General features: G+C 44.0%; 1 protein-coding gene across 1 annotated transcript in view; it reads right to left on the bottom strand.

Annotated features, from left to right (window-relative positions):
* LOC310823041 (signal-induced proliferation-associated 1-like protein 2) overlaps positions 1-12,504 on the bottom strand; it is a gene marked incomplete at its 5' end in the record, with an annotated part of 66,847 nt that overhangs the window by 30,687 nt on the left and 23,656 nt on the right. Inside the window, 3 exons of the mRNA XM_083695710.1 lie at positions 2-256; positions 5,966-6,240; positions 11,691-12,267. Of these exons, the coding sequence (XP_083551836.1) occupies positions 2-256; positions 5,966-6,240; positions 11,691-12,267 (1,107 nt within the window). The remainder of the gene's footprint in view (position 1; positions 257-5,965; positions 6,241-11,690; positions 12,268-12,504) is intronic.

The following is a 12,504-nucleotide window of genomic DNA, read 5'->3' as shown; positions in this document are numbered from 1 at the left end:
CCTGGATCCGTCTGGCAGCTTCCTGTCAAAAGAGGTGCTCCGTGGGATAGCTGCCTGGGTGTGCTGGAGGATCTGCTGGCACTGCAGGCGGTCGGGGCCCTGGGTGGGCGAGCCCCGGGGCAAGGGCTGGCCAGCCGGTGTGGGCACACGGTGCCAGGTGGTGTTCCTCCTGAAGGGCGTCTTGTACTCACATGGTGTGCCCTCGCTGTCCAGCTTATATTCCACCATGGGGATGCGGTAGAGCTCCGAGCAGCCCCTGGGAGAGAGGGGGAGGGAGGGAGGAAGGGAGAGGGGAGCCCGGAGGTCAGCAATGCACCTACAATAGGGCGAAAAAGCAGACAGCTTTTGTTCCATATCTGAAGCTACTGCTTGTGTGAGGAGAGGGTGGGTCTCACTGGACAGTGATTAGCATAAAAAGACAAAGCACAAAAAGGAAGAACAGTAATGCATACAGTATGTGTAGGTGATCTTTCCATCAGCAAAATCTGTATTAATTGGGCTGCTTGCATCCCTGGACCCCTGGATATTGCTGACCTTGTAGATGAGAAGCTAGAGAGCACATAGAAGACCCTATATTTGTGTTACCAAGACAACAGCAGAGCACACACGATCTTCAAAGATATTCACCCGGCACATGCAGACAAATACCCAGGTGCTCGGTCACACGCTCACACACACACACACACACACACATGCTCACACACACACACACACACACACACACACACACACACACACACACACACACACACACACACACACAATGTTTTGCTTGCCGCAGAGGTGCTTGCAACAAAAACACATTCACTGCCTCAGTTGAGCCTAAAATCTGAGCTAACCACTGTTCTTGAAAAGCTGTTCAGAGACATTTCCCTTCTGCATGGCCTCCCCTTTACTGTTTACAACACTGAGAATCCCTGACCAGGACAGAGCCTGTGATGCCATTTCATGCAACATTAGACTTTGGGTTGGGGTAAGGGGTTGTGTGTATGTTTAAGATGGGGGGTAGGGGGTGGGGGTGGGGGGTGGAGGTAGTTAAACAGCCTGGGTGTTCTGCTAGCTCTCCAAAACCATCTCAACTGTAACCTCAATGATTATACTGCCCTCCCCACCTCCCACCCCTAAGTCCATTTTCCAGGACACACTCTGATCCGTAGCCCTTTGTATACACTGCTGTGGCGATGTGTGTATACAACAGAGCCTGAGTGGGCTCGGCCTCCTGATTGCAAAGGCTGTGGTGGACGGGGCCTTTTAATCCATGTCAGAAAGACCCTTTCATCACAAGGAGCCATTGGTGGATTTACTGTTTACAGCCGTGTCCAACAGGAATGCCAGGGGTGGGCACTAGGCACTAAATACCACCCTTCTCACATCTGGTCCATGTCAAGGTCAGGTTCATCGTCAGTCTGTCTATGGTATGTTCTGTAAATTTGAGAAGCTAGTTCACATAAATACTGTATGTATGGCACTGGTGCATGCATCAACAGACAAAAAATCCAGTCCATGTCACCTCCTGAGCTCTGTAATTTCTCATAATAGGCCTATAGAAAGTTCACTAATTATCATTATATAATGTTGATATCACCAAAATCAAGTTGCCCACAACAGTGAGAGATCTCTGGAGGGGCCCACCCTCTGTGCACACAGCAGATCTGTCTGCATTCCATTAGCATCAAATTCTACGTCCACCCTCTTGCTAAAAACCCAGTGCCGAGTTAGGACAAGTAACATACACTCTAAAAGGTGAAAAAGTAATGAACATTATACATTTTTTTTAATTCGCCCCCAAAAGGCTTGCATGGTACATTTTGTCAATAATTCAAACATTCTTCCAATTAAGTGGAAATATTTAGCAAATGTGCACGCATTGTACAGTATGGAAGGAGTGTTATATTTCTAATGTATATGACCACACAGACTCCCTGTGTATAACACATGGATCACCAAGAGGAAGCAGGTGTTTGGTCAGCAGTTAAACTGAGCCACTTGCTGGTGAACTCAGGGATTAACGGTAGTCCCAGGAGCCTTCAGACCCACCCAGTCAGCCTGCTGTGGAGCAGCATTTGGAGAGGAGGGCAAGGTCCAGTAAGGGTTCACAAGGTGTTGGTTTCCGGTATGCTCTGCCAAGGTTAAAAATGAAGGCTTACATATGATAGCCTAGTTACACAATCATATTGTGAATATACAATTTCCAATTTGGCACCTGAATCTTTTTGGTAACTCATCTGAAGATGGCTCAGCCATTGACAGCAAAGACAATTTGATGGGACAAATACAGTGAGGTCAAATGGACATAGGAGTTTCTTATCTATTACTGACTGAGTTATTATGTTATCCCAAACTTTAGCACAGACAGCTAGAGCTGGAACATTGTGAATGGTTCATCAGAGAGCCACAACAGAGCTGTGTGACAGGACCTTAGACACGTTGGAGAGCTTACTCTATAGTGACAAGGCCAGAGAAGGAGGGACATGTTTATTCTTTCCAACAGCCAGACCTCTTTTCACACTACAGGGGCCGAGTGGTTAGGACCTCCATCAACCTTCGAAAGATTGCAGTCCACAAGTGTGTTTAATGAGGTGAGGTGAAAATTGTGTAGATGTAAGTTGGAATTCCCCATAACTGCTGTTTTCTTTTAAGCTTGTAATGGTCAGTTTAGAGACCAGACAGTAACCACACAGTAACAATATGTGGGGTATGGTTCTCTCTTTGAGATGTTAGGTGTTATTGGCTGCACTCTTTCACAAGGTGTTGTTGGCGTGAGAGCCGTAGCTCAGAGTCTTGAAAGATGAAAATCAAGGATGATGAGAAGGCTGACACCATTGCAGACAAAGGGTCACAACTGCCTATCTCAATATGTCACAAAAAAGTGTGCACACTCACATTCACACAAACGCAAAATAATATACTTATACCTTCTCACAATATAAAATACAGAACATAAATACTTATCTATTTTAGATATAAATGACAGTAGGGATCTATTCAGAATTCAAATGGTTTCTGAATGTTGTTCTTTTTTCTCTGTTAGTTTGATCAATGGGTAGAATGTTACATTTGTTTAAAGCTCTCCACAGAGTGATGAGGGAAAACGTCTCACATTGCACAGGGCTAGGACCATATCCTGCTTCCAGTGTAAATAAATACATTTCTAGGTTAGGCTAATAATATTAGAACCATATCTCATTTTTCTTGAGACGGAACAGAGCAAAACCTTAAAAAGTCATGAACAACTTTAGGACCTACATAAATAAACAGCTACAGAAAGGATATATGTAGAAATAGCAAAATGTCCAGTAAGGGGTCTTACTCTTCCCAGAATTTCTGCAATTATGGTTAAAGCAAAATACTTTTACAGATACCGCTTAAAATGAACACTAGACATTCAGGGGCAGACATAATAATTGAAAATCAACTTGTAACTGTAAAAGCACAGTTAAACATGCCCCCTCTTCTCCCTCAAATATGCTTCTCAAAACAGTCCTCCATGAAGGCGTGTCATCATGGTGGCGCTTTAGAGCCAGGGTCATTGTCTGGAGGTCACAGAGAGCTTGTCCATTGTTGTTCAACTGGCCTCTCATCTCTTTGACCATGAGGGACTTTCAGGGGCCAGCCCCCTGCTAAATTCCTTTCCCTTGAGATAACAGTGGAGAAACTGGAGCACTTATTGTTGACTGAAACACTTTTGCAACTCAAAGAGCAGGTAGCTGAAATACTTGAGGGCCCTCAAGATTCTTCATATGACCTTTCACTTCTCAATTTAATAGAAGAACAATGGGAGAAAATCCATAGTGGCAGGATTAGACCTTTTCCCATTGTGGTCAGTAATTCTAGTGTTGCTCTGAGATGTGGGTGCTGGGAAATATGTCCCCCTATATCCCTTTTACTCCTACTGAATTAGGCAATCCTGCATGGCAAATAACTCCATTAAACTGCCCGAACACATCTGTTGGCAAGCATCAAAGATGGTTCAAGCTCAGCCCATTATGAACATTATACAGCCCATTACTACCATATAAAATGACTTAATGTGTGCTTTTTGTGTGTAATGGTGTGTGGTGTGGCCCATATTTCGGTAAGTGTCTTTCAATGGCCACCAAAACTGCTTAGTCCAGTTCGAGTGGTGTCATGTAAACATAGACAGATGCTCCACATATGGGCCATGCCAAAAGCTTCTGTCACTGAATCCTGCATTCGGTAATCACAGATAGAGAGAGCCGGACACATTTGTCACCACAGATTGAGTTTTGGAAGTTGTTTGTTTTGACTGCTTTCTGCTTCTGTGAACTCGGATTAAGATTGTATCATCACGTATCATCACAGATCGTTGTAAGAGGATTATTGCTCGGTTCTGGCAGAGAGGCAGTTGTGTTGGATTCACAGACTAGGCATGTCGTCTGACCATCTGTGGGAACAAAATATGTCCGTCCGCCAGTGCCAGACCACAATGCAAATGTAAAACACAGATCCATGGATTGATCCCCTACTTTGCTGTTGCTGACAGAATACATACACAATACATTTCAGCAGCTTCCTCATTCAGAATGCTTGACAGAAAGAAACATTTCAGATTTCAACTTTGATACAGTGAGAAATTGTGAAAACATATTCTGTGTGTGTGTAGCTGTTCTAAATTGGCTACTACACAAATTTGTCCGCCTGAAACAAAAGAAAAACAAAGACATTGAACATCTGAGCATGAAAGAGAAATGAACAAGCTTTCACAGGATTGTCTGGTTTCACAGACAAAACAGCCAGATGTGCTTTGGAAGTGTTCATTTTATGCTAACTTCCATCTCTAGCCATCACAGTGGCCAATGTGAAATAATCTTTCAGTTAAAGGAGTGACATTGTCTCACCAAGCGTGAGCGTACCTAAGAGGCCAAACACTCCAGTCCTAATTGCTGAAACGAGGATGAGGCAAGTCTTTAGAAAAAAAGCAATCTGTCTGCAAGAGCTGTCAGACAGTGACAGAAACTGCTCAGCCATTAATCAAGAAGCTCTCCTCATTATCATTAGTGAGGAACGCTGCCATGTCTTCTGTTCTCCACAGCTCAACCAGAACTTCCTCTCACTCTCTGCTACCTTACAACACTGAGACAAGGCATTGAGATTTTCCTCTCCTGGGAAATCACGTGGGTATTTTCAGCTACTACTGTACAGCTACTACTTTATATGTAGTAATATATGTTTTATATAGTATATATTTTATCTCCAGACTCCTACCACTGACCTGGCAGACAGAAACAAAAAGCCTGAGTCTAACACCGAAACTACACCAACACTGAAACGAGTGTACAGTCATAGTTCCGTTAACACCATGTTCAGGATGCTGCACCAAGAGCGAGACGAGATATGCCGCCACAGACGTTGAGCTGATGACCAAATAGCCTAGATCTCAACCATGCCAAGGAAAACAGACTTGAATCATAAAACTACACTGCTTCAAGTTAGCCTCGCTTTTGCAGATGTGCTGCTTTTGCATGCGGTCTAAAATGTCTCAGATCACCGTGAGTTGTTAAACTGCGGCTTAACGTAGCAGTGCTGTGACGGCATTGATATAGTTTGGATGTAAGTGTTTTTATATGTTAATCACTAACTACAAATCCTAAAGAGGAGCAAATCTAACACAGTTCTATAAGCAACTGAGGGACAGAGAAGAAAGAGAAGTCTTCTGTTATGTTAATGTTATGTTATCTCTAATGGCTTTGCAGAGAGTGCCCTCTTCTCAACAATGTATACAGTTCAGAGGCATCAAGTCCAGATTATGGATGTCTAAGTGAAAAACTTGAGTAACATTGATCTCGGCACTGTCTGAAGTGCAATCACTTCACTTTCAATGCCTTTCCATGTCCCTTATTTCATTGTCCACCTGTCATCTCTTCTATGTGTTATGACTTGCTAGACTGTTAAAGTTTGATAATTCAAGCCAGGCATGTAAGGCATGTGAGGAGCCAGTAGTTACCTGCGGGGGGCGCCGTCCTCATGAGGCTGGATGATGACCACCTTGACGGTGATAGAGGTGCGCAGCAGATCGATCATCTGCTCGTGGGTGAGAGTGGCCACAGCCACCTTACAGATCTCCACCAGCCTGCTTCCCTGCCTTAGCCCCGCCTTCCAAGCAAAACCAAAGGGCTCCACATCGGCCACAATGCCCTCGAAGTTCACATGGAAACCAAGTTGGCCCAGGCCGTTCCTACGCAGGGTGATCACTGACGTCTCACAACCTCTGGTGACAATCTGGAGAGAGAGACAAAGGGACAGACAGAGTGTGAGAGAGAGACAAAGAGAGCGCAAGAGATAGAGATACAGAGAGCAAGAGAGAGAGAAACCAAAAGAGAGATAGTATGGGTGCTGTGGAGTAATTTGAGTGTCCTTAGACTAGGTTAAGACAAAATATAGTCAAGAAAGTTTCCCTGTTCGTATTAATTAACGACACACACACACACACACACACACACACACACACACACACACACACACACACACACACACACCATGCATGCACACCATGCACGCACACATACAACAGAGAGAGGAGAGCATGGAAAACCTTCACTTCCTTGGCCGATTCCACATATAACCAAAGTGGGCTACATTAATGTATTTGTTTTGCTAATCCATATAGAAGTAAATGTGAGGAGGCATCACAGAGATAACATATTTAGCCTAAGAGGTATATAGTGACAGGAGGTGAGAGGGGATAGGGGGTATTAAGGATAAAGAATGCTCTAAATCCAAACCTTAAATTGCACACTTAGTCTACTTCCTCCTTCTCTGAGGACACTCTCACCTAAGGATTTCATGTATCATATAGTGTGTGTACAGTATGGGGAATTAAGATTAAGGCACAAAGACACTGACAGCCCAGATTAGTATCAACCAAAGCCATCTTAATTCAAAAATAAGTGTTATAAGAGAGGCGCATAAATCAATGTTCCTCATTCACTGTGAGCACTTTACCAGCCACAATACGCCCTTTGACACGGTCAGAGGCAAAAACTCACACTCCATCCAATCTGCTTTAATCAGCCACCAGATTAGTAGCGGGTCATCCCAGGGTGACCACCTCTACAGCAGCAGCTTGGTTAGTGTAACATATAAGCCCTCACCAATGCCTGTCATCACCACACTGGACCAGAGAAGACACCATACTCCACGAGAGCTCACACCTGGATTATAGGCCTGTTTCCTGAACCAAGCAAAGGCTACTGATCTCAGAGGGATGTGAACATGGTGGCGTGGGAATCTGGCAGGTTGGTAATTAACTGGAGCGCTGATCACCATAAACCCTTTAGTCAAATGGGCTGAGCCTCTGTGAGGCTGTTCAGCAGAGCAGAAATGGACGATGAAAAACTGTGGACATACTGGTTTACATGGGCCCCTACATCCAGAGAAGCCAGCAATTAGAGAATATCGCTTTATTTGATTCCGTACTAGAAATGCAACATTAAAGGAAGAACATTCAGTGAAGAGCAGTGTTTGGTCCAAACAAAGCGTTTTCTAAAATCTGGTGTTGAGGTTGAGCATTGGCCTTAACATAGATATTTTACATTGCCTAAGAATACTGTATGTACATTTCCAAATTGTCCATGTGGGCAGGGAGGGCAGCAGCGCACAGAACTACATGCTTCACCTTTAAACTAAGCTGTTTGAACAGTGGTGGACAAAACAAAGAGCTTCTAGCCAGTTCTGACCCCAGGAACAGATCTGTTGTTACTGTATGTTTACCAGTCCAAGATAGACTGACCAGAAGCTATCAGATGAGATGACCTACAATCCAAACAATTACTCTGGGTAGTGCATCAAGGGCTAGGTGAAATTTAAGACAATCAAGCTCTCGGGACCAGGGAAAGGAAAAACTGGTCTGGATTATAGGGAACCCATTCAATGTTACAGGGACCAAAGCAATACTGTATATACAGTATGATAAACTAAACTGTCCTTCAACAAAGCATTTTAAATAAATTCATCAATCCTAAACAACAGCTTTCTAAATGCCTTGTTTGGGGTGCTTCATTCCATTCATCCATCCAGTAGATTAATGTGCTTTCATTCTCATTATTGTGGCCTGGATATGTTGTGGCTAAATCTGGCAGGACACTCATTATCTCACATGAAGGATTTGAGGGCTATAAACCCATCAAATTAATAGAGATCGCTTTATGTTGTCCAGCATATAAGCCCCTGTGGGAGCTGCTGGCTAAAATATGTTCTCACAGGGTGAGGAGGGTGCTCTCTCAGACCAACTGAGCTCCCAAATTCCAGCAAAACCTAAAACCTTTCAAGCTGACCGAACAAAATACCCTAATTTTACTTACCTGCACTAAAACATCCTCTAAGCCTCCAACTTCTGTGACAGGTCTGAGGAGAATGCAGTAGCTGCTACAGAAATTCAGCTGACCTTGCCCTGAGTAAATCTAAGCTCACAAATAAACAAAGCAAGACTCATCATCCCTCTTAACACAGTAACACACTCTTCTGTAGTGGAGGTCAGGTTACTAACCCTACTCCCCTGCATATTTTGTGTGTTTGTAAATCCCTTTGGAGTGGTACCACCTTAAATAAGGCATATCTAGGACAGAGACATTTGATGTGAGGGAGCCTTCTGCATACACATTATAACTATTTGATATGCTAAAAAGGGGACAATTATTCCCACAGAGATGTGGGAATGAGATGCGCAATGCAACAAGAGAGCATTTTTATTGCGTTATTCAGTCAAAGTTTTCTTTCAAAAGCATATTCATCCAGAACCGTATAAAATACGGTCTAATCAATTCACAGAGAATATCATTGCAGATTGAGACAAGGCGAGCATTTGTATGAAATACAGACATACTATGGGCTACACTGTGCACTACACACACACACAGTCCCATAAATGTCCACACACGCCTACTCACAGCAACAACACCAGAGGGAGGACTGCATTATCACAAGGCTTTTATGTCTTTCCCCACATTGGAACTCTCTGTGTTTTAGGAGGCAATCTGTTCTCCCTGTTTGTGCGGCTTCACATTACATCACATCCCCGGCAGCCTGTCAATCCTCGATGATAAAACATGATGCTATGAAAGCCGTGGAACACACAGGAAAACACAACATGGATGGAGTCCACTGATCGCTGCATCAGGCCATCAGGCTGTCCAGTGTCCACCTCTGCTGCACATTGTCCTTATGTAGGACACAGGGGAATAGCAGACACCCGGTCATTTATGGCAACCAGCGATGCCTCACAAACTTTATTGCTGTTCAACTACACGTCTAATTTGCCTCACAAATGTGATGGGCGAGAGGACATTAAATGTGAAAGGAGATTACCATTGCTAATGAGAGAGTTATATTCCCTGGCTCATCATAAATGCTAATATATCCTGTTCTGTCCTTCTGAATGCTGGGTGTAGACTCTGGTTGCTGCCCAGGAAGCCCACCCCTCACCCCCATCAGAGGTGGGTAGGATACTCTCAGCCTGCTGACTGCAGTGGGTGACATTTCTCAGCAAAGAGGGAGGGAGGGAGGGAGGGAGGGAGGAATATGGACAGACTCGGCTCAGGATTTGATCTTTTGGCTGTTGCCTCAATGTTGCTTCAAGGATGCAGAAGGCTGCCTGAATAGAGGTCAAATAAACAAATGATGGAAACTACAGACAGGAAAACAAACATGTAAGCAAACATTAGGAGTGGATGGTATGGTAATATGGATAGTATGGTGTTTAAGTGTAGCCTGGTTTGGAGAGCCAAGTGGTTTGCATGTTATTCACTGAAGCCACAAGAGCCTACCCAACTTCTGAGTCTCATAATACAGTGAGACATGGGGCCACACAAGTCATGAAGAAGAGGCAGAGGAAGAGGATGGGAATAATAGGATTTGGGCTAACTGGAGAGCTGCTCTTAATATGATAAAGACAGAAGTATTCAGTTTGATAGATAAATAGATAGATAGGTACTTTATTGATCCCAGAGGGGAAATTAAGGCGTTACAGGAGCTCACATCACAAAGAACAACAACAAAACAAAGTGACAATAGAATAATAAAATAAAATAGACATCTGAAACATTATATACAGTAAGAACAGTCCAGTATGATTTAACATCCCCCAGCCTGACTCTGATCACCCCGATCGAGCCAGCCTGAGGAGGAGTTGTACAGCGTTATTGCGGCAAGGACTCAATTGCTCTGAGTCCAGGGCTGTAGTCTAGCAGCATCAGCTGTCTAGTGTCTATTATTAGGTGGACCGAAAAAAAATTGCCTCTCCTTCCTTTCAAAACTGGGTTGGAGCATCATGCGCTGTTCTGTTTAAGCTGCTTCCTCCTTTACCTGCTAATCTTGCACTCCATCAAATCAATCGCCTGCCCTAGTGGGTGACATTGGCCTCTTTTCTGTTGAAAACGCTATAATGATTCCTAACGGTTTATGGTAATAGAAGAACATCTGTTAAGCGGCTGACTCAGCCAAAATCTCCTAACCTCTGTGATTTGGTGTGTGAGCCAAAGACATCTCAACAGTGCGGGGTAGTAATCCTGGACAGGCTTCACAGATTACACCTGACTCTCTCACACAATCTCAGGTGGCACACTGATGTCCCTAGCTGACTTGCAGTAGCCCAGCTGACTCAGAGATATCCTGAGAAGGAAAATGAGGCCAGGAAGGCAGTATGCTGGGCTTTGAGCTGGCATGAAACAGCACTGATCATACTGAATATAAGATGGGATCTAGAGGTAATCTAGAGGTAAAGAAAGATAGGAAAGAATGGAAAAAGGTAGAACAAGAGGAAGCACAAGGTAAGGCCATGACAGGAGAACTTGGAACAGGATATACAGGGGGAAGACTTCCACCCATACACTGGGGTGAACAGTTCTGTTGACATAATGACAATAAAATAACAGGCTTTGTGGTCCATACTACACATTACTCCTAGGGTAACATTTGTAGTGTATCCTCTTCTACCACAGGGAGACCACAACCTCCAACATCTGCCAAAAGTGAAAATATCTATTTTTCTCTGAGAATAGGGAAGAGTAGGACGCATTTCATACAGAATATACAAGTTGGATAGCCTCTGACAAACTTTAAATAAAATAATAATGAGACAGCCATTACGGCATTGTATTAGATATATTGCTTGGTGCCTGTCTTGCTAGACACCAGGGCTAACCTGTGGAGTGGGATAGCCTGCAGATCTTCCTTACAAAGCCCAGGAGATGAACATGCTATAAGATCACTGTATATATAGTATAATTTTCCATTCGGTCAAATGTCTCCACAGCTCATGTGATCAGATGTAGTCTTAACTTAAGACTAAACTTTGTAAGAAGATTACAGAAAGCTAATAAGAATAATAACATCTCACAATTCATTGAGCATGACAGTCTTTGACACAGATTCTTAGGAGGTGAGGAACTAGGATTTTTATTGGTTCCAGGCAGAGAACAGGTACAAGTTACTCACCTAATACATATTTACAGTCATTTACCCCCCATTCATCAGGGCAAGAGTGCATTTCTGAGACTGAGCCAAAAACCACAGCAGATGTACCTCAGAGAAAATAATTAGATCAGAAGTTGAGCAGGTGAGCAGAAGCTGGCTGGCTTGTTTTAATATGGCCTGTTTAGAATACCCAGACCAAAATAAATAGATCTGCAAGTGTCATCTGTGATTGCTAAGAGATGAGTCCCTGAGGATCTTACCTCCATTCTCTGGACCATTTCCCTGATGTCCTCCCCACAGTTGTCCTGGGCAGACAGCATAATACACTCTCCACGCTCATAGAAGATCTTGATGCTCATGATGCCCGAGGTCCAGCCAATGACGTCCCGGCAGGAGCAGTTGAAGACCACATTCTTGGATTCCTCCTCAATGAGCACAATAAACTCATTAGAGATGCCCAGCAGGCAGTCTACATCTGCAGACTGGCCAAAGTCCCGTGCACTGACACTCCAGGTGATAGCGCCTACGCTGAACAGGTGAGCGTCCTTACGCGGCTTGGCCTTCTCCTTCTTCTTGGCGCCCAGAGTGATGAAGCTGAACTTGACGGCAGAATCGATGGTGGCCGTGCTGACAAAGTTCTCTGCCAGGTCCTTCAGGTACTCCTGCCGGGTGCGAGTCGCCATGGCGCGGAACTTCTCGGACTTGTGCGCAGCGTTCTCTCCATTAATGACCTTGGCCAGGAGGAAGTCCCTGAACACAGCTGACTTGGGGAAGGTCACAGCCTTGGGAATGGGAGGCCCAAATGGAGGCACGTCTTTAGATCTGGATACAGCCACACTGACAGAGGGAGGCAGGTTGATGGAATTAATAGTGGTAGTAGTAGTAGTAATGGTCACAAGTAGTAGTAGAACTGGTAATAGTAATAACAGTAAAGATATTCTTGCAGTCGCTGATAGTGAGGTGAGGTGGTTTCATGGTAATATACTATGGTATTTACTACACTTCATATCAATTCATAATAGCAGTAATATATAATTTTATTGCAATGTCATCAACAGGCTGAAGGTTGACTTG

The sequence above is a fragment of the Argentina silus genome (genome assembly GCF_951799395.1).
Source record: "Argentina silus genome assembly, chromosome: X".
NCBI classification, from domain to species: domain Eukaryota; kingdom Metazoa; phylum Chordata; class Actinopteri; order Argentiniformes; family Argentinidae; genus Argentina; species Argentina silus.
This window is presented reverse-complemented; position numbering and strand designations above follow the sequence as displayed.